Genomic DNA, 24,061 nt, shown 5'->3' with positions numbered 1-24,061 from the left:
ACATTACCCTATCAAAAATGTTTTGCTCTGACCTACTCTTAAGAGCAATGGAGTAGGCCATGATTAACTCAGGAGATATACAGAGTAGCCGGCCTCTAGCCCTTCAGGAACAGAGTTAGTACTGCTCTCTCTTACACCTCTACCAGATATTTTGACTTTAACAAACATGGTTAAAAACACTTTGATGATCTTGCCCACTGACTTCCATAAGGAGCACTTATAAACCTTGGAAAGTCAAAGCTAGATATGTTCCAGAGACATTCTCAAATTGATGTTCTTTAAGGAGCTGTCAGTCAATAATGGCAATAGGTTTGTGCTTGCTACCTGGTTTAGAAAACTAAACAATTTCTATTGTTTAAGAATACACAGGTTGCTCTCAAAACAATGAGAAAAAGCAATGAAATAATTTCTGACTTCTAAGGAGGAAAGAGAAAGTATTTACAAAGGAACAGTCAGCTTCTAAGGTACTAATAATTCCATTTTTTAACTGAGAGGTAGTGAACAGGAGTGGCAGTGGTAGGTTGTTTCTCACTGTACTTTCAGTTTGTGTGTGTGTGTGTGTATATATATATATATATATATATATATATATATATACACACACACACACACACACACACATTCCTCTGCGTATGATACTTTTTTCATAGTAAGTTTTTAATGCCTCCATTTCCATTAATTGTGAAACCAAGTTGCATTAACCAAAAGGCTCATGGCTAGCACATTATATGTCCTATAACTATTTTCATGATAGTTAATGCAATATTCGAAACACTTAAATCTTTACAAGTAGGGTTAAAGTAAACATGAAGCAATTCATACCACCATATGCCATCCTGAGATATAAGCTAAGAAAATCAAAACAATAAAATTCTCCCAAAAGATAAAAAATATTGAAATAAGTTCTAATTCAGACTCAATAAGTTGAAACAATATAATTACAACATTTTCTAAGTTAACTTTTACAATTTGAAAAAAGAATATATTCAACTAAAATAAACAAATTATAATGGTATAAATTTCACATCAGAAAAATGTTTGATGGGCTTAAATGAAAAATTACAATAAATACCAATGTTCGCCTGTAAATATTTAACATATCTATAAATAGCCTTTAGTGCAACTAAAAACAAAAACCTCTGACTCAAACTTATTTTACAACTTAAACATTATACTAACTCATATGACTTTCAATGATTTAATTAGCCTTTGTGACATTCTGAAATACAAAATCTCACACACAAAAAAGCTAAAAGTTACGATATTATTCTAAAAGAAGTTAAAAATAGTGCAATTGTTTAAGTTATTTATTTTTAAATATTAGGCTTTTTATTGCATTGTAACCCCAATTTTCTATTTTGTGTTCTAAACTTTTAAGAGTTATTCATCAAATTGAATAAAGTAAATGGGTTTAGGTCTCAGTACAATCCCTTATTGTTTTTTGACATCGATTTTGACCTATTTAGGTTAAAAGAAAGAGATTTTGGTAAGGGAGCTTCTAATAACTGTAGCACAATAATTAATTAGCAGTATCAAGGTTCATCTTTCAAATCTCCATCTTACATTTCTTTCAAAAACAAAACTGCAAACAATGTACAAGTTAACTGAGACGCTCTGCCTTTAAAATAATCCTATCCAATAACATATTAAAGTGATATTTTTGAAAATATATTAAAAATGTAATATTAATTTGATGATAGCTCAAATAAGAAGGAAAAAAGCAAATGACAAATTTGCATATTGAAAGGACGTCTATAAAAGAAGTGATTTTAGTAAATGTGATTTTATTTACATAAAAAATATATAATTTCTTCTCAAATTATCCCTTTAGTGCTGTATTCAGTGCAGCAAGAGTATATTCCTCAACTTTATAGTCATAAGAAAATACTTTAATGAAACAATATGAAAGTTTCTAATCATTACTAAAAGATTCTGGTGGCAGATATAACACTGTAGCCTTTCTTTAATCAAAAGCACATGGCAGTGGCACACTCCAACCTCACCATGATTAACAGCTGTGGTGTTCCCAGACCAGACAATGCAGCTCCTGCCTCAGTACTCACTATAACTGACCACCACGACTGTTCTTGCTTAAAAGACTGAATACATCCAGACTTGACATTCTAATTTTGCCACACCGTCTAAAGCCCTCAACTAGAGAAAGAAAGCTTTCAAAACCAAGGTGCATTGTCTAAGTTTTTAAGTTACTGTGCATCCCAATGCACCACACTGGCCAAACAATAATTTAATTTTGAAAAAAAGATAGGGATAGATTGTATTGTTTTATTTGCAATATCAACACAGAAAACCAATGCAAAGAGGAATTTTTAACCCATTTATACTGATACATGACCACTGTGTAAAAAAAAAAAAGTATAATGTCTTAGCTCTAGGGAAATATGATCAAATATTAGCTGAGGAGGATTATGCTAATGTCCCCCAAACTTAACTAAGTATAAATCTCTTAAATGATTTTTTAAAAAATACAGGTTAGGGCTGGGGATATAGCTCAGTTGGTAGAGTGTTTGCCTTGCATGCACAAGGCCCCTGGGTTCAATTCACCAAAAAGAAAAACCAAAAAAAAAACAGGTTAAACATAATGCAGTATTATCCTATCAATTTACCCAAATCACAACATATTCAAAATAATTGAAAATTCCCCAGGAAACCAGATCATAAAACTGATTTAGGAGATTATTATTTTCTTTCCAATTCTTCCAAGTTCAAATCCTATGAAATCCACTAAGGGGGCCACTTAAAGAAGCAGACTGTATGGGCTGGGGTTGTGGCTCAGTGGTAGAGTGCTTGCCTAGCATGTGTGAGGCTCTGGGTTTGATTCTCAGCACCACATATAAATAAATAAAATAAAGGTCTATTGACAACTAAAAATATATATTAAAAGAAAAAAAATTTAAAAAAAGAAGGGGACTGTAATACATACTGTTTTCTGGTACTTTTTAGCAGAAAGGAGAGATCAACTCATTATTTTTTAAGATCATTTTTAATAAAATTTTAGAATACTAAACTCTCCACTGAAAAATGGAGATTAGGAGTACAAGATTATAATTCAAACAAAGTAGACTTTTAAAAAATGGTATGTGTAGGGGCATTGGGAATACAGCTCAGTGGCAGAATCTTTGCCTGGAGTGTGCAAGGCCCTGAGTTCCATCCCTGGCAAAGAAAGACAAGGGGGGGAATAGGGAGGGAGGAGAAGAAAAGCAAGCAAAGAAGGAAAGAAAGGACAGACAGCCAGGTGCAGTGGCACATGTCTGTGATCCCCGCTCCTCAGGAGGATTAGGTAGGAGGATTGCAAATTCAAGGCCAGCCTACAAAAATTTGCAATACCCAGTCTCAAAATAAGAAAGAGCTGAACCAGGCAGGGTGGTGCATGCCTGTAATCCCAGCAGTTTGGAGGCTGAGGCAGGAGGATGGCAAGTTCAAAGCCAGCCTCAGCAATTTAGTGAAAAGGGCTAGAGATGTGCTCAGTAGAAAAGTACCCCTGGGTTTACTCCCCAGAACCAAGAAAGAAAGAAAAAAAAAGGAAAAAAAATTACTAATTTAATATTAAAGTCAATAAACAACCCATCAATCAAGGGATAGGGCACAATAAACGTTACTTAGGAGAATCCACTCATGAGCTCTTCCTTATCTTCTGAGAAAAGTTCCCTGATTCACAAGGTTGAAATCCTACTCTCCTAGCCACAAGTAACTGATCCAAGTGGAATTGAGTCCAGGATGGAATAATGAAATTTCACTCTACTGGGAATTTAGAAGTGAGAATCATGGTCAGTTTATGTTAGAATCTGTAAACAAGTCAGGATGGCGCCTAGCAAATGTTAGAGTCTGTAAACAAGTCTGGATGGCGCCTGGCATTTTGCCAGAGGGAGTGGTTTGTGAAGTAATGCCAGCGAGCCATTAAGTGTGGAGATTCCTTATTGGTTGGCTGCTGTATCTAGTTTATGTTAATTAGATAAGCTGTGTGGAATGTATAAATACCTCTGTTGTCCTACAATAAACGGCTTCCACTCCTGCTGTATTGATCTACATAAGTCATTCGTCACACACACACACACACACACACACACACACACACACACACACACACGGTTATTTTGCCCAGCCAGCTGGGCTGCGGCAAGTTTAGTTTAGGTTTTTTTGTTTGTTTATTTGTTTGTTTTTAATACATTTTTAGTTATACATGGGAACAATATCTTTATTTTGTTTATTTATTTTTATGTGGTGCTGAGGATCGAACCCAGTGCCTCACATATATATGCCAGGCAAGCGCTCTGTCACTGAGCCACAATCCCAGCTCAGTTTAGTTTTTAATATATGTTGAACTGTAGCATGCAAATTATGATTATGTGCTATCATTCAGACACAGAAACATAGAAATAATTCAGTCTAAAAAATAAAGAAAATCTACAGAGCCAAAGAAACTAGTGAAATAATTTAAATACTTCCTAGATTCCTGATAAATTTCCTGTCTCTACATCACTCAGCTATATCTTCTTTGGCATGGATTTTTAAGACCCCCCCCTCCTGCTTTTTTTTTAGACAGGGTTTCACTATGTTACCTAGGCTGCGCTGAACTCCCAGACTCAAGCCATGCCCCTGCTTTAGCTTCCTGAATAAGCTATACTACAGGCACATGCCACCATTCCCAGCTAAGATTCTCTTTTCTTTTAGTTTGAATTGCTTTATTTACAACCAAAGGGCATGAACTAATACAGGATAGTAGAACTATGAAAGAATAAAATAATCTTAACAGGAGAAAGGAGGAAAAAAGAAAATACAGAATTTTAAAAAATCAATTACTTTTCACTATATTTATTTTACAGTGCTGGGGATTAAACCCAGGGCTTTATGCATACAAGACAATAGCTCTGACTGACCTACATCCTCTGCCCTCACTGTATTTTAAAATTATAGTAGAAACCAGTTTTCAGTGTGTATCCTGTTCTTAAAGATAATATGCAATAAAACTGGAACAAGACAAGGATGCCCTCTTTCACTATTTCTATCAACATCATCCTTGAAAACTCTAACCAGAGCAATCAGACAGGAAAAAGAAATTAAAGAGACATGAATAGGAAAAGAATGCAAACCATCACTATTTGCCAATGACATGATTCAATATTTATAAGAACCAAAAAATTTCACCAGAAAACTTCTAAAACTCATAAATGAATTTAGCAAAGTAATAGGTTATAAAATCAACACCCATAAATCAAACATGTTTCATCATCAGTGATGAAGCTACTAAAAGAGGAATTAGCAAAACTACCCCATTCACAATAGCTTAAAAAAAAAAAAAAAACTTGAGACTCAATCTAACAAAAGAGGTGAAAGACCTCTACAATGAAAACTACAGACACTAAAGAAAGAAACTGAAAAAGACTTTAGAAGATGGAAAGACCTCCCATGCTTCTGGATAGGCAGAATTAATATTGTCAAAATGGCCATATGGCAATATGCGTTATACAGATTTAATGCAATTCCTATTAAAATCCCAATGACATTCTTCATAGAACAAGAAAAGGCAATCATTAAATTCATTTGAGAAAATAAAAGACCCAGACTAGCCAAAGCAATCCTTAGCAAGAAGGGTGAAGCAAGAGGGACCACAATACCAGGCCTTAAACTATACTTTAGAGCAATAGTAACAAAAGCAGCATGGTATTGGCACCAAAACAGACACGTAGACCACTGCTACACAATAGAAGACACAGAGACAAACCCACATAAATACAGTTATCTTATACTAGGCAAAAGCACCAAAAACATTCACTGGAGAAAAGATAGGCTATTCAATAAATGTGCTGGGAAACTTGGAAATCCACATGAAACAAAATGAAATCGAGGGCTGTGATTGTGGTTCAGTGGTAGAATACTCACCTAGCACATGTGAGGCCCTGGATTCAATCCTCAGCATCACATAAAAATGAATAAATAAAATAAAGTCTTTGTGTCCATCTACAACTAAAAAAAAAAAAAAAGAAGAAGAAAAAAAATGAAATTGAAATCCTATCTCTCACCCTGCATGAAACTAAACTCAAAGTGGATCAAAGATTTAAGCACTAGACCACAGACCCTGTGCCTAATAGAAGAAAAAAGGCCCAAATCTTTACCATGTTGGCTTAGGATCTGACTTCCCTAACAAGATTCCTAAAGCACAAAAAGTAAAATCAAGAATCAATCAACGGCCTGGGGCTATAGCTCAGTGGTAGAGCACTTGCCTAGCATGTGTGAGACACTGGGTTCGATTCTCGGCACCACACAAATTAAAAAAATAAAAGGTACTGTGTCTATCTACAACTAAAAATAAAATATTTTTTTAAAAAAGAATCAATAAATGGGATGAATTTAAATTAAAAGCTTCTTTTCAAAGGAAACAATCAATAATGTGAAGAGAACACCTTCAGAATGGGAGAAAAATCTTTACCATGTACACCTCAGATATATATATATACACACCAGGATATATAAAGAACTCAAAAAACTCAACACCAAAAAAACCCAAATAACCCAATCAATAAATGGGCTAAGGAACTGGACAGACACTTCACAGAAGAAGAAATACAATCAATCAATAATATATGAAAAAAATGTTCAATATTTCTTGCAATTAGAGAAATGCAAATCAAAACTACTCAAAGATTACATCTCACTCCAGTCAGAATGCCAATTATCAAGAATACAAACAACAATAAATGTTGGTTAGGATGTGCAGAAAAGGGTACACTCACATTTTTCTGGTGGGAATGCAAATTGGTGCTACCACTATGGAAAGCAGCATGGAGATTCCTCAGAAAACTTGGAATGGAACCCCATTTTACCCAGCTATTCCAATTCTAGGTTTATACCCAAGGACTTAACATTAGCATATTATAGTGATGCAGCCACGTCAATGTTTATAGCAGCTCAACTTACAATAGCTAAACTATGGAACCAACCTAGGTGCCCTTCAACAGATGAATGAATTAAAAAATGTGATATATATATATACACACACACACACACACACACACACACACACACACACACACACATATACACAATGGAATATTACTCAGCCATAAAGAAGAATGAAATTATGACATTTGCTGGTGAATGGACAGAGTTGGAGAATATCATGCTAAGCAAAATAAGCCAATCCCAAAAAAACCAAAGGCCAAATGTTTTCTCTGATATGCAGATGCTAATTCACAATAAGAGGATGAGCCCTCAGGAAGAATAGTTACTTTAGATAGAGGGGAGAAATTTCGTATGGGGATAGGAAGAATAGTAGAATGAAACAGACATTATTAGTTTATGTACACATATGACTGCATGACCAATGTGATTATACAACATGTACAATCAGAAAAATGAGAAATTATACTCCATTTATGTATGACATATCAAAGTACATAAATGTACTCTACTGTCATATATAACTAATTAGAATAAAGAAAAACAATTTTAAAAATAAAAAAAGGCAATATGTGATAACATTAAGGAACCTGACCTTTGTTTCTTCTGTCCTCACAGCATCCAGCAAATAATGAAGAAGCTCCTGACTGTCTTGTTGTTGAAAACCTTTAAATCTAGGTGCCCTGATTTAAAAACAAAAAGAAAAAAAAAAAAGAATAATCATTCCATGGTTCATCAACAATGTTATTCTTATTTAAAATCTCTTCGAAATAATGAGTCAATGATTCAATTTGCTATTTTTTTCAACAAAGCAGAAAGACAAAATGTGATTCCTGTTCCACTTAGGATGAACAGTTAAATGCAACCAGAACAAAATGGCTATCACTTATTAAGCTACTACTAAAAAAGTCCAAGTATAGTACTAGGAATTTTACATATTTAAATCATATAATTTCCAAACAACTTGTTGAGATGTATTTTTTTTCCAACATATACATGAGGGTTCAGGATTATTTAAATAATTTGCAAGGTTATTCAAACAAAAACAGCATTCAAACCGAAGCCATTGTGATTTATCTATATTAAAACATTAAAAGAAAAAACAAGAGTGTTTATATTAAAATACAGGACTTATAAACTGATCTCTCGTGAATATATTATACTTCTTATGTAATTAATTAAATAAAAAGATCAGGTTCTATTCATGGAGATATCCCCAGCAAATATTTAGTTGATTTGAGTAACTCTAAAAAATAGTTTATGATAAATCCCAATGATAAAATGAACATTTGTCTTAAATGCAAACAATACTAAATCTAGAATGTGTTCTAAGATAGAAAACTAATTCTGTCAAATACAACAAAGCAATATCTTTATGCTCATACAAGACAAATTTAAGCACAATTTCATTATAATATATACCATTTCATAATACAATAACACTGTTAAGGAACTTACAATAAATATAAATTGCATTGTATACCTGAGAAAACTGAAGAACAAGCTAAGAAACACTGACATCAAACCAGGTCTTCTGATTCTGAGTCTAGTATTTTAAGCATCATTCCTCATTATCTCATGATAAGTATCCATCCTAATAATACACTAATGTGAGTCCCTGATTGCAAAAAAAAAAAAAAAAAGTGAATTCAACTGCTAGTGAATCTAGTCTGTAAGAAGAAACACTTCAATAACTTTCTAATAGTTACTCTTTTGCTAAGTACCAGCAAATAACATCATGATGTTGAAAACACTTTCATTAACTACCCTGGTAGGCTTCCCTTTCTGAATGCGGTGGATGGCAGGAGATAAGGATAGAAACCAAGATGGACACAAATTCCAACCTTACTTGGGCCTTCATGGCTGGCACTGTGAGAAGCAGAAACTGCATTACACTACACTTACGCTGTAGATATGAAGGAAGGTCAGTGAAATGGAAAATGACTAGGAGTGGAATCCTTTGGGGACCTTCACCAGGTGTTGAGTAGAATGAGGGGGCAGCTTGTGGCTTTCAAAGAATATACATAGATAGTAAATTATTCCTGAACAAAGAAAGCCTCAACAATGGCTCTGCCTGTTATGGTTTAGATCTGAAATGTCCCCCAAAAGCTCATATATTAATGACTTGGTCCCCAGTGCAGCAATGTCCAGAAGTGGAGCTTTGGAAGTGACTGAATAATGAGGTCTCTAACCTCATCAGTGGATTAATTAATTTGATAAATTAATAATTTAAAGGGACTACAAGAAGGAGATGGAAACTAAAGGCAGGTGAGGTACAGTTGGAGGAAACAGCCACAGGGGTATACCCTTTGGGGACTATATCTTGACCTGGGCCCCCTTCTTCACACACACTCTCTCTCTTCCCAACTGCCATAAGCGGACAGCTTTCCTCCCCTACACCCTTCCACCATGATGTTCCATCTCACCTCAGGCCCCAAGCAATGGAGTCAACTGACCATGAACAAAAATCGCTGAAAGCAAAATTTTCTTTTCTTTTCTTTTTTTTTGTACTGGGGTTTGAACTCAGAGGTGTTTCCACGTAGCTATATCCCCAGCGCTTTTTATTTGAGAAAGGTCTTACTAAGTTGTTGAAGGCCTTGCTTATTTGCCAAGGTTAGCTTCAAACTTTCGATATTCCTGCCTCAGCCTACTGATTATCTGGGATTATAAGCATGTACTACAGTGGCCAGTTCAAAACAAATTGCACCTTCTTGAAGTTGTTTGTGTTAGGTATTTTGGTCACATCAACGAAAAGCTGACAAACACACTACCTGTAGCTCCATCTCAACCACACACAAACTACTTACTGCCTTCTAAATAAACCAATGAAGACAATTTAATAAATGTAGTTTTTTCTTTTACCTAAAACTGAAAAAAAAATCTTACTACTATTTACAGAATATTTGATGCAATCTACATGAGCTACTTAACATAAAGAGATCGTTAAAGACTAAAAAGAAAAATCAAATGGATAAAGATATATAATTTATTCAAAATAAGGGGAATACTCACAATAAATGTGACTTACTAAAGGCACTACTATGTGAAAGAACAGAGGACTTAAAAAAAAACAAAAACCTTCAGCTGTCAGGCATGACAGCACACATCCATATTCCTACCTACCTGGGAGGCTGAGTCAAGGAGAATCACAAGTTTAAGATTAGCCTTTGCAACTGAGTGAGACCTTGTCTCAAAATAAAAAAGGGCTAGGGATATAATTCCATAGTAGAGCTCAATTTACCAGGTGCGGTGGTCTGGGTCCAATCCCTAGTACTGCAAAAAGATGGATGGATGGATGGATGGATGGATGGATGGATAGATATAGATAGATAGATATAATTTTTTTAAAAAAACCTTAAGATGTAATAAGAAAATTTATGTACAAGCATGAAATAGGAAACTACCAAGAAAAAGAAAAAATTAGAACAAGAGAATTTGTAGAGATGTCTACTAAGTAATGATGAATCAGTTAATTCATAATCCAGAAATTGCAGGCTAAGGTTGTGGCTCAGTGGTAAAGCACTCACCTAGCACATGCAAGGTGCTGGGTTCTATCCTCAGCACCATATAAAATAAATAAATAAATAAATAAAAAGTATTGTGTCCATCTACAACTAAAAAAAAATATATGTATATTAAAAAATAAAATTATAGCCAGGCACGATAGCACACGCCTGTAATCCCAGCGGCTCAAGAGGCTGAGACAGGAAGATCATGAGTTCAAAACCAGCCTCAGTAAAAAGCAAGATGCTAAACAACTCAGTGTAGACTCATTTCTAAATAATATACAAAAATATAGGGCTGGGGATGTGACTCAGTGGTCGAGTGGCCTTGAGTTAATCCCTAGCACCCCCTCACCAAAATAATAATAATCCAGAAATTGCCTCTACTACAAACATACTGACAAAATATAAAAGAGAAAACTATCACACACACAAAAAAGTAGGGTACAGGGGCCAGGGTTATGGCTCAGTGGTAGAGCACTTGCCTAGCATGTGTGAGGCACTGGGTTCGATCCCTGGCACCACATAAAAATAAACAAATAAAATAAAGGTATTGTGTCCATCTACAACAAAAATTATATATATATATATATTTTTTAAAAAAAAGGATATACAATACAAAGTAAATCCCACAGAGCAAAGAAATGGAACACAAACATAAAATAGGTACAGGAAGAAACAGATATGTTGGACTAGAAAGAGTTCAGCCCTGAAGGGTAAAGAGAATGGTTTCTTGACAAACACAAGAGCCAGGCTCATTGTTTAAGGATAGCTGGTCTTCCCTTCAGCAAATATAGCCTAAGGCTACAACAGAACACAGCAACTGCCTTAGAACCTGAAGCTGAGACTAGCCTTGCCCGGGCTCTGTCAAATCCCCAAAACCATGGCAACACCATAACTTGGAACCATGAAGAGACTGGATCTCCAAATCCACCTTGGAGGGCTAGGTTGAGGCCAAATATAAATTTTAAATTATTCGGCAGAGAGAGGAGGAAGTATGAAGGAGAAAGGGAAGGCAATGCCAGGGACAGAAGAGGCAGGGAGGAGTGGAGAAACAAAGTAGGAGGGACAAAGACAGGGAGGATGAACAAATTAAAAAAAAATTTACTCTAAGTGAGCCTACAAACCAATTAAACACAAGAAGAAATCTAATGTTAAAAAAAAAGATCAGGCAGTTTGAATTGTGGTGCCACGAAGGAGTAGGTGGTGGGATCTCACTTTGTGTCTGACTAGCCTTTTCTTGCATTTTTCTCTGCCTTGCTTGTCTGAGCTTCAGCAGAATTCCAGATGGCTGGTGGTAAGACTGGGAAGGACTCCGACAAGGCCAAGACAAAGGCAGTTTCCCGATCCCTCAGAGAGCTGGTTTGCAGTTCCCTGAAATCTAGGACAACCAGCCATGGACTACGGCAGCCATCCTGGAGTACCTCACCACAGAGGTACTTGAATTGGCAGGAAATGCAACAGAAGACATAAACATAAAACATATCACCCATGGTCACTTGCAACTTGCTATTTGTGGAGATGAAGAGTTGGACTCTCTCATCAAGGCTATAATTGCTGGTGATGGTGTCATCCCACATACCCACAAATCGCTGACTGGGAAGAAAGGGCAACAGAAGACTGTTTAAAGGATGCCTGGATTCCTTATTATCTCAGGACTCTAATACTCTTAACAGCGGTCCAGTGTTGGTGATTCCAGGGGACTGTAACTTTGTAAAAACACACAATTTTGCCTTTTTGTAATTCTATTTGAGCAAGTTGGAAGTTAAATTAGCTTTCCAACCAACCAAATTTCTGCATTCAAGTCTTAACTATATTTAAGAGTTATGGTGGCTTCAAAGAAGCTACTGATTCTGAAGTAGTGGGTTTTGATTGAGCTGACTGTTTTTAAAAAACTGTTTGAATTTTAATTGTGATGCAGAAGTTATAGTAACAAACATTTGGTTTTGTACAGACATTATTTCCACTCTGATGGATAAGTTCAAAAGATTATATCCCAAACTAATTTTTTTTAAAAAATCAACAATTAGAATAAGTTTGCATAAAGCAAATAAATTTTATAAAACTGTCCAAAAACATTACAATATGTTGTGGAGAGGCGTAAATGCCATTAGAACCAAATTTTAAGCAAAATTAGAAAAAAATAATAATAATAAATTTAATAATACTAGAAATAAAATAAAACCATTGATATAAAATACAAAAATTATAATACTAAGCTAAACACAGATGAAGAGTGAAATAGTAATTAGAAAATAACACTAAGATGGGCTGGGGATGTACCTCAGTGGTAGAGTGCTAGTCTAACACATACAATGCCCTGGGTTTGATCCCAGTAGGACAAAACAAAAACAAAAACTGGAGAACATACCCAGAGTACAGTACTTTTATCCTATATTGAGATTATGTGGCACACAGAAGATTACAAAAATTAGGATCAAGTGTCTTCTGAGTAATGCTGTTCAAGCATACATCTTGTCCAGTTGATTACATTTCCTCATGGACAATTTTTTTCTCCCAGCCCCAGAACCAAAAGCTCAGCACATAACACTAGTTAGCAAAATGAAGTAGTATAGGAAGCAAAGACAGGCATGGGTGAGAATGGAAAAACAGAATCACTTTACAACATCTCTGAATCTTTTAAGAAAGAATTCATGTAAAACGTGGTGCAATAGATCTGTATCAGAGTGGTCAATATTGTGTGAATATCCATTTTCTAGTTTTGACAATGTATTGTGAAACATTATCACAGGTGGAGCTGGAAAGAGGGTACATGGAAACTCTGAACTATTTTGTAACTTCTTGTGAATTTAAAATTATTTCAAAATAATAGTTATTAAAAAAAGAGAAGAAGAAGTAGTAAGTTGAAGAACTTATTTCCAAGTAGCACTCTTCAAAAGTGGTTCAAGTGTCTGCTAATCACCAACATAACCGAAACTTCATGATATTGGTCCAACTTTCAAAAGTCAATCAACATATACACATATCATGGATGAATCACAAAATAATTATTCCAAGAGAAAGAAGCCAGATTAAAAATATATATACACTCTAGTTTCCATTTTTAAAGAATTCATTAAATTGCAAACTAATCTATAGTAACAAAACAGATAAGCAATAATCCAGGGATAGAGTTTAGGGGAGGAGATCCAAACAAAGAGATTACCAAGGGGGCCTAAGGAAACTTTTGGGGTTGATGAATACATACTTTATAGTGGTTGTGGTAATGTGGGCACATATGTTAAAACTTAACTTTAAATATGTGCAGTATGTTTTATGTAAAATATACTTCAGTTAAGCTATTCAGAGCATTTATCAGTACAATTCACTATTTCTACAGACCAAAAAAAAGTCATTATTTCAGTAGATGCAGAAAAAGCATTTGAAAAAAATTACCACCCATTCTTTTTTTAAAATACATATATACACATATATACATTTTTAGTTATAGTTGAACACAATATTTTATTTATTTATTTTTTTGTGGTGCTGAGGATCAATCCCAGCGCCTCACACATGCAAGGTGACCACTCTACCGCTAAGCCACAATCCCAGCTCTAACACCCATTCTTGACACAAACTCTTGGGGGGGGGGGACAAATTGGAATTTACTTATTCTGATAAAAGGTATCTACAAAAACCTATGTGGCACACACCTATAATCCCATCCACTTGGGAAGCTGAAGCAAGAGGACAGGAAATTGAGCCAGCCTCAGCAACTTAGCAAAACCCTGTCTCAAAAATTTTTTAAAAAGTAAAAGGGCTGGGGATGTAGTTCAGTGGCAAAGTACTTCCATGTTCAATTCCCAGTACAAGGGGGGGGGGGGAAATCCTAGAATGACTGATTTTTTTAAATATTTATTTTTTAGTTAGAGCTAGGCACAATAACTTTATTTTTATGTGGTGCTGAGGATTGAACCCAGTGCTTCATGCATGCTAGATGAGCATGCTGGGAGGAAATGATTGATTAAAAAATAAATAAATAAATAAAGAGAGAATTTAATATTTATTTTTTAGTTTTCGGTGGACACAACATCTTTATCTGTATATGGTGCTGAGGATTGAACGCAGCACTGCGCGCATGCCAGGCGAGCACGCTACTGCTTGAGCCACATCCCCAGCCCCAATGATTGATTATTCTTATGTGTTTGTAAGGATGGCTTTAGATCTTAGCCTAAGAAACTCCATTTTAAAACTCCAGTTTGAAACCTGCAGTCTCATCAGGTACACCCTCCAGTATAGCCCTCAGGCACAAACAAGTCACTTCTCCCCACCTTGATAAACTCAGAATGAAGTCTCTAGCATGTTGCCCTCATCCAGATAAGAGCGAGAAGCAAGAAAATCAGGGTGGGGACCACCAGACCAGATGCTTTAACCTCAGGGTAAATGACATCACTGAGAAATGCAGTAGCAGCTGATAGGAATTGAAAGGGTGGTCAGAAGCCCCAAAATTTAGTATAAATGATGGAACAAATGAACAGACATTCAGCCAGCCGACACCAATGCACACAAGCTTGAGAGCCTGATGAGGACCTGGACTGACATCACAACTCTTCTCATCTGCCTGATCCTGTGTTTTCTCACTGGTCTCAAACTCTATAGCAGTCTCTTGACTCTGGTGAGAAAAGGACTTCTCCCCATGACCACCTCCTCAGCCAGCCATCAGCTCCACCCCAAGAAAAGCCTGCCTTGGTTCCTGATCTGATCACCACAGTCTGAGTGAGTGTGCATCTGCTGGACTTAGAGCATAAGGCTTGAGACTTTCGATCTGACACTTGAGCTTAGCATGCAGATGGAATGCTTGTAATGAGCATGTCATGATTAAGTGTTTGTAGTGCTTAAAATCAATCTAGAATTGTTTGCTATGAATTGATTATGTCTATTGCAGTGCCTAACATTAAGGATTGTCATTTTCTTGAGTAAGAATCTATACAGTGAAATTATATTGAGTGATTTGAGTAAATAAAGCATTGAAAAGGGAAGCGCGAGGACATTCTTCATTTCTCCCCTCGACTACATAAGTCACACCTTTTGCCCATTGTGACAGTGTTAAAGAATGAATGTTCTCACCCATAATCAGGAACAAGGCAACACTGTACCAGAAGTCTTGCTAGTGATACAAGTAGCAAAAAAGAAATAAAACTATCATTATTGGCCAATGATGTTATTGTCTATACAGGGTATCTCAAAACAATCTACATGAAGTTTCTAGACCCAATGAGTTGGGCAAGAGCAAGAAATAAGGTTAATATACAAACACCTATTGTAAATAACACAAGAAGCATGAAACACTTAGGACAAATCTGGCAAAATATATGCAAGATTTGTATGCTGAAAACTATACACCTTGAAAAGAAAAATTACAGACCTAAACAACTGAAAAGAGCCAGGCTTGAAGATGCATGCCTATAACCCCAACTACTCAGAAGACTGAGGCAGGAGGATGGCAAGTTTAGGCCAGTCTCAGCAACTCAGCAAGACCCTATCTCAAAATAAAAAAATAAAAAGGGCTGGAGATGCAGCCCAGTGATACAGCATCCTGAGTTCAGTTCCCAATACCACCAAAAATGAACAAACAAAACACCTAAAAAGATAAAATCATGCTGGGCGTGGTTGTGCACATCTGTAATCCCAATGGCTCAGGAGGTTGAGGCAGGAGATCACAGTTCAAAGCCAGCCTCAGCAATTTAGTGAGGCCCTGAACAACTTAGTGAGACCCAATCTCAAAATAAAAAGGGCTGGGGATGTGGGTCGGTGATCAAGTGCCCTAGGTTCAATCACTGGTACCAAAAATAAATAAATAAATAAAATCATACATTGGAAGATTCAGTATGGTTAGCTATCAATTCTCCCCAAATTGATCTACACATTCAATATGATCTCAATTGACAAACCTGATTCTAAAATTCATATAGGCATGATGGTACGTGCCTATAATCCTAATGACTGGGAAAGCTGAGGCAGGAGGATTATAAATTCACAAGCAATTTAGCAATGCCCAGAGCAACTTAGTGAGACCTTGTCTCAACATAAACAATAAAACTGGGCCTGGTGGCACACACCTGTAATCCCAGCAGTTTGGGAGGCTGAGGCAGGATAGCAAGTTCAAAGCCAGCCTCAGCAAAAGCAAGATACTAAGCAATTCAGTGAGGCCCCGTTTCTAAATAAAATACAAAATAGGGCTAATAAAACACAAAATAGGCCTGGAGATATGGCTCAGTGGTGGAGTGCCCCTGAGTTCAATTCCTGGTACCCAAATAAATAAATAAAAAGGATTGGAAATATAGCTCATTGGTAAAGAACACCCCTGGGTTCACTCCCCAATACCAAAAAAAAAGGAGCTAGAATAGTTAAAAAAGAAGACCAAAACTGGAAGAGTCATATTATCCAATTTCAAAACTTACTATGAAACTATAGTACTCAAGACAGTATAGAATTCAGGGTAATGATAAGATATACAGATCAATGAAACAGAACAGAATTCAGAAATATATCCATACATAAATGGATTAAATCTTTGCCAGATTTTTTTAAAATATTTTTCTTAGTGTATATCACTTTTTTTTGGGTGGGGTACCAGGGATTGAACTCAGGGGCACCTAACAGCTGAACCACATCCCCAGCCCTTTTTTTTGTATTTTATTTAGAGACAGGGTCTCACTGAGTTGCTTAGGGACTCATTAATTTGCTGGGATTACAGGTATGTGCCACTGTGTCCAGCTCTTAGTATATATCTTTTAAAAGTAAATATAAGGGCTGGAGCTTTAGCTCTGTGGTAGAATGCTTGCCTAGCACATGTGGCACTGGGTTCGATCCTCAGCACTGCATAATAAGTAAGGAAATAAAATAAAGGCATTATTGTCCATCTACAACTACAAAAAATTTTTTTAAGTAATAAATACAATAACATAAAAGAAAATGCAGTTTAAAATTTTTCAAATAATATTGATCAAGTTATTGTACTCATAAAAATTTATTCCACAGATGTACTCCCATGAGTTTAATATGATACCCACACACATATATACTCTAATAACTTATGTCTATAAGTGCTAATATGGAAAGGTGTATAAAACATATCTGCAAAACAAGCAAGTTGCAAATAATTGGCATACGTATATCTGTGTATGCATAATCACTTTTGAAAATACAAGAAACAGATAATACAATCTGAACATCCCCAATCTGAAATTCCAAGATCAGAATTGCTCCAAAATCCAAAAGTTCTTGAGCATCCAAAAACAATTTCCCACTTGAACTCATCTGACACATCACAGTCAAAATGTAGGTACACTTAAAAATACTGTATAAAATTGCCTTCAGCCAATCCTAAAGAACCAAAGGCTGAATGTCTTCTCTGATATGCAGATGCTAATTCACAATGGGTGGGGGGCTAGGGAAAAAAATAATTATTCTGGATTAGATAGAGGGGAGTGAAGGAAAGGGTAGGGGTATGGAAGTAGAAAGGATAGTAGAATAAATCAGACATTATTACCCTATGTGTATACATGATTACACGACCAGTGTAATTCTACATCATGTACAACCAGAAGAATGAGAAGTTCTGCTCCATTTATGTATGATGTGTCAAAATGCATTCTACTGTCACGTATAACTAACAGAACAAATTTTAAAAAGTTGCCTTCAGGCTACACATATATAAGGTGTATATGAAACATAAATGAATTTAGTATTTAGACTTTCATTTTCTTCTGAAGATCTCATTATGTATATGAAATTATTCCCAAACTGAAAAAATCCAAAATCCAAAACATGTCTGGTCTCAAGCATTTCATTTAAACCTATAACAGTTACTTCTGAGGTATAAGGGTGGTGAGAAATGTGAATTTTTATCTATGAGCACCTATTATTTTAATAACTTTTCTATTTTATGAATCTTTATAGAATCAGTATAAGAATACAAAACAATGGGTTGGGGATGTGGCTCAAGCGGTAACGCGCTTGCCTGGCATGCACGGGGCACTGGGTTCGATCCTCAGAACCACATAAAAATAAAAAGAATAAAGATGTCGTGTCCACTGAAAACTGAAAAATAAATATCAAAAAATTCTCTCTCTCTTTAAAAAAAAAACAAAAAAAAAAGAATACAAAACAAAACATTTCTGGCACCAAAAATGAATTTTTAAAGCATACAATGACCTAAAAATTGAACTCTCTGAGCCACCCATCTCTCTGAGTCTTTGACAAGTTGTTTATTTTTATTTTGTTTTTAGCACTGGGGATTGAACTCAGGGACACTTTGTCACAAAGATACACTTCTAGTTCTTTTATTTTTGAGACAGGGTCTTGCTAAGTTGCTCAGGCTGGCCTCGAACTTGAAATCCTCCTGCCTCAGTTTCTTGAGTCACTGGGATTTCGGGTGTGTGCCACTGATAGGTTTTTTGGTCTCTAGACTCTGAAGAAATAGCATTTGTCAGTCAAGTGAAGCATACACTAAATTCTCTATATTCTAAACTACATTTGAAATATCATGGCACAGATAACTAGTTTGAAATTTTAAAATACAAATTCACATTTAAGAAATTCTGTTTTCATATTTCAGTAATTGTGTACTGGACTAGCTTATGAGATCCATGAAGACAGGGGCCATGTTTAATACATCATGCATACATAAAGAAATGCATGACTGCATTAATGTTAAGTCAAGTCCTTCATGGTAATGTGTTTATTTACAGGCACATAAGGATTTTTGTTTTTACATATGTAATAATAGTTTGAGAAATTCACTTACACTCTATTTTCTTCAAAGTTCATCTCTAAAAATGAGGAAGCCAGGGAGTAGGAATATAATTCAGTAGCAGAATTTGCCAAAATTGCACCAAGGCCCTAGATTTGATACTCAACATATACACGCACAAAAAAGAAACTAGATTAGATTACCTTTATAATACTTTCTAGATTTTAGGATTCTTTGATTTTCTTACTTTACAGTATTGTCTCAGAGGCTTGAGACAAGATAAACATTGAGCCAACATAGACTTCTATTTCACTTTCAGCACTGTCACTCTCATACTTGGTTAGCAACTTAATTTCTAAAAGTCTCCAATTCCTTCTATACTTATGAGGATAAAAAAAATCACTTCTTCAGAGTATTATGAAATATAATTTGCATAATGCACAAAGGCATAACTACACAAATGGCAGTACCTTATAATGATAGTCTGGGCAATAATAGCAATGTCACAGAATGGAACTACTCCTGTTAAGTGATGAAGGCATTAATGTTTTGTAACAGGATTATTTATACTAAAAAGGTAGATGCACTCACTTCTGACAAAGCTGATTAAAAAGAATTTTAGGAGAAAGTGGTCCTTTTTCGGTCTCCTTCATGCTGTGAAGAAACAGGAACAAAGCTGAAGTCAGCGGTCCAGGGCTTGAAAGTTCCACCACTAATGGATCCTTTAAAAACATGACCAACTCTATGTCAGAAACACACAGTTTTAAAACATTATTTTTAAAAATCTAAGAGTTACACTTTATTTAAATGAAAACAATGAAATTGGCTAATGTATGTTAAGAAATGTTATTCCTTTATAAAATGGACATATAAAAATAGAAAATAGGATTAAATGTTTTACCTTGGAAAACAACTATTTTCATATCCGCTGCACTTTATTTAATAAATCTTGAGTTTAATCATTAATCCTTAGCTGTTTTAACTGCCCCTTAACTGGTTCTCCTATAAATAAAACTACTAATCTACTTGGTATTTTTACTTTTCCACAAATAATCATAAGTTATATTTACTAGCAAAAACTCCATACACTTCTTTTCCCCAAATATTTTAGTAAAAAAATAAGGAATGAGGAATTATGTGACAAAAATCAGTACACCGTCTTCCTCTTTTACAGAAAAACAAAGTTTGGGGCTGGGGCTCAGGCTCAGTGGCAGAGCACTTGCCTAGAATGTGTGAGGCACTGAGTTCGAGCACCGCATACAAATAAATAAAAAATAAAGGTTCATCAACAACTAAAAAAAAGAAAAACAAAGTTTGACAAAGGCAGCTAAGATTATATGAAGGATTAACCCAATTATTTTTCTCCCAAGTTTTGCTTTCTAAAATACATTATTCCCTTTGTCTTTGAAAGAACAATCTGAGATTATTTCATTGGGCTAAATGTTTTTAAAATCTCCTTTTTAATTGTTTTCAAAGGACAGATCATGAACTATCCACATACACTCTTTTCCTCTATCAAAACTCTCAATTTCTAACTAACATTATTATTTGTAGTGTCAGTGCCCTCCAGGCAAAGTCCTCCAGGAACACACTTGAATTAAGTTGATCACTTGTTGTAGTGAGGTAGAACACACACCTTGGAGAACCATGAAGTGTCCCAGTAAGAGGTTCTATAAAGAAGGATTTGGGATTTGGTTAGGTAATTTGGGGAGGGAACTAAGGAAGTGGAGATTTACTCTAAATTGGATGCCACCAGCAAATGGAGATAATGCTATACTACAACTGAGTATCTCAGTAAGTCTTATCTCAGGAGAGAGAAGGGATGAGGTTACTGGGATTTCCTCAATGGCAGATAGACCTTGTTTTTGTGTGTTTAGACCAAATTTATGAACTGATCTTGCTTTGTCTCACTTTAACACTGTCCTCAGAGAAACCTAGTGTGAGGCTTCTCTTCTGTGAGATTCTCCAAACATGGCCTCACTGTGGGAGTTAAACCAGGTTCTGAATGTCAGGGGCTCTTTTTTTATTATTGTTTTTTCTTTCTTAAAAATCCATCATCAGACTAGGCTTCAAAAGAACCTCCAGGTGCTGATTAAGTCTACTGTTAAATTTAAATAAATGTCACCAGCAACCACAAAATAGGGGTACTATTTTGCTCAACAAGTCAAACCTGTTTTACTTTTTGCGTTTGTTTAAAAGCTGCCTCAATATATTCACATTGTTTGATCTATGATATTTGAACAATAACTTATATTTTCATATACTTTTTTACATATTTTCACAAAATGCTTTTGAATTCTCTTTTTTAAAAAAGTCTTCTGACTCCTATCCCAATTGATAGTTCTGAGAAATAAGACACTTTGGGAACATCAGCAGCTGATCTGAAAACAGCCATTATCCAGATAGTATACTTCTTACTCACCAACTGAGACTCTGAGGAAGGAGAAATCTTGAATTTTGTACCATCTTCTTTTATCTCATTCATCAGCTCAAAAAGTATGTAAGTCTGGGCCAAGTTCTAAAAGAGAGTAAAGTCTTCTGATTCAGTTACATTATGCCTCTAATCTTACGAAATGAATATTCTCTCAAAGTGTCAAATTTCGGGCTGGGGATGTGGCTCAAGTGGTAGCGTGTTCGCCTAGCATGCGTGAGGCACTGGGTTCGATTCTCAGCACCACATAAAAATACACCACATAAAAATAAAGATATTGTGTCCATCTAAAACTAAAAAATAAATATTAAAAGAAAGTGTCAAATTTCATCCAGCATAGCAAAATTTCTATTTAAAACATTTTAATCTGAAATGAGTACATTTCATATTTAGTAAATGTCACTATTACTGATGAAACCATGGTAAAACACATAGAAGGCCTTTCGGAAGAACTGTGTAAAAGGTTTATGCATATGGTGATGGCCAAAGACAGCCTACAATAAAAAGAAAGCAGAAAGAAATTTTTAGTAAACATTCAGCAGTCGTTCAATCACTTAAAGGTATGCTGAATGCCCATTTAATTAAAAATTCTTTATATTTTATTAATCTTTGGTGACATTTACCTGAATGACTGCATTAAAAAAGCAAGTATTTCCTAAATTTATAATTCCTTTTACAGATGGTACACTGCTGCCTTTTCTTCCCTTCTTTATTTCACCTGCTTCAAATTTTTCTTCACAGAGTTTTAGGATTCTTGAAAATGCATCTACAAGTTAAAGAAAACAAAACTGACATGAGACATAAAATTTTAAGTGTCACTTGACAATGTAAATATATTATTTAAAATTAAATAAGATTATCTCTCTGAATCAGTGTTCCTAAAAGACAAACACAAATGTCTTTGATTTTCTATCTTATCACTATGAAATTCATTTTAATGTACAGATCTATGCCTCACATCACATAAATAAATTCTAGATGAATTTTAAAAGTATATGTAAAGAAATATAGTAAAAAAAAAAAAAGTAGAAAAGATCTAGCTTCTAAAGGTTGGAGATGTAGCTTTGTAGTAGAGTATTTGCCTAGCATGTTTGAAGTCCTGGGTTTAGTACCCAGCGGGGGGGGCGGGGGGGGGGGGGTAGTTTCTAAATACCACTCTCCACTAAAAGGAATGAGGATTGATAGGGCAGGAAAGATGCAAAATAAGCCTATAACATTTCTCTTGTATCAAAGAATAAGAAAGTATTCAAAAATAGTGGGACTATATCAAAATACACAGGCACCATACTGAATAGATTCCTACTGCCCAATGTAGTAGGGTAGTATAATGGATTATTACACATAGAATGTGTCTGAATAGGTAATGGATTTTTTTAAAAGGGGGAAAAGGAAAGAGCAGTTCCTTAGAAATGACAACTAATAAACAAAAGAAATGAAGGATCAAAAAAATCAGCATCTTATAGTGGTAATTTTTTTCTATTATTCTTGCAACTTTCCTGTGAATTTGAACTTGTCAAAATTCAAAGTTTAAAAAAAAATAGTGCCATAGTATAATACAAAAAGTAAAATACCACGGCTGGGGCTATAGCTCAGTGGCAGAGCACTTGTCTTACACATGTGAAGCACTGGGTTTGATCCTCAGCACCGCATAAAAATAAATAAATAAAATAAACACATGTTGTCCATCTACAACTACAAAAAAAAAATTTTTTAAAAGTAAAATACCAAGTGTACAATAAATAGCTGTTCTGTGCTGTTAATATAGACCTGAAGGTTACATTACCAGCTCATGTTTAATAACAACGAAGAAGCCCTAAAATTAATGAATTGAAATGGTCACTATACATCTCTCTGGATTACTTTTAGTAGCTAATACATAAATGTAAATAGTTGTTATACCACCAAGTATCAAGTACAACACATTTTCTCATAGTTTTCATAAGTATTTAATGAGCTAACAACTGCAAAGTGCCTAGCATGGTAACCACTATGTATTTGAAAAACAGCTCTGAGAATCTCCTCAAAAATGCAATTTGTGGGGCTGGGACTATAGCTCGGTGACAGAGGATTTACCTAGCATACAAGAGGCACTGGGTTTGATCCTTAGCACCACATAAAAATAAACAAAATAATGACATGCTATCAACCTACAACTAAAAATTTTTTTTTCAAAATGCAATTTGTGCCAAAATCCACATCTTTGTGAGCCATTCTTCATGTCCATTGTTTATCTGATCTCCCTTTTTTCTTTCTTTAATCATTTCCTACACATTCTGAATATTTGTTCTCTCAAGGTTATTTCTGATTGAATTTTCTGAATTGCTGATATCTGTTTTGTGTTTCATATTGAATTTGTGTTTTTCAAATATCTTGTCTTCTTTCTTTCCTTCTTTTGTGTGTGCGTGGGGTGGGAGGCGCTAGGGCTTGAACCCAGGACCTCATTCATGCTACACAAGGGCTCTACTATTGAGCCCCATACTAGCCTAGCCCAACTTTTCTTTTTAAATCGTGGAA

The 24,061-nt window shown here is 35.3% G+C and overlaps 1 protein-coding gene across 7 annotated transcripts in view; it reads right to left on the bottom strand.

The window, feature by feature from the left end:
• Window positions 1–24,061, bottom strand: part of Usp45 (ubiquitin specific peptidase 45) — an 81,379-nt gene that overhangs the window by 26,458 nt on the left and 30,860 nt on the right. For 3 of the 7 annotated variants that reach the window (XR_009225797.1, XM_046430939.2, XM_046430967.2), the window contains exons 6-9: window positions 22,171–22,313; window positions 21,539–21,634; window positions 19,708–19,838; window positions 7,511–7,598 (exon numbers count right to left, since the gene is read on the bottom strand). Coding sequence is in view for 2 of the 7 variants with exons in the window: in XM_046430939.2 (XP_046286895.1) it covers window positions 7,511–7,598; window positions 19,708–19,838; window positions 21,539–21,634; window positions 22,171–22,313 (458 nt within the window). In the remaining 5 variants the exon portion in view is untranslated. Of the gene's footprint in view, window positions 1–5,898; window positions 5,985–7,510; window positions 7,599–8,398; window positions 8,534–19,707; window positions 19,839–21,538; window positions 21,635–22,170; window positions 22,314–24,061 lie in introns of those variants that run through there. The other 4 variants (XR_009225798.1, XR_009225799.1, XM_046430947.2 and 1 more) reach the window with 4 other exon arrangements.

The sequence above is a fragment of the Marmota monax genome, unplaced genomic scaffold (genome assembly GCF_021218885.2).
Source record: "Marmota monax isolate L192 unplaced genomic scaffold, Marmota_monax_Labrador192_F-V1.1 WCK01_AAM20220418_F8-fsc00013, whole genome shotgun sequence".
NCBI classification, from domain to species: Eukaryota; Metazoa; Chordata; class Mammalia; order Rodentia; family Sciuridae; genus Marmota; species Marmota monax.
The sequence above is the reverse complement of the archived record's forward strand: the minus strand, read 5'-3'. Positions and strand labels throughout refer to the sequence as shown.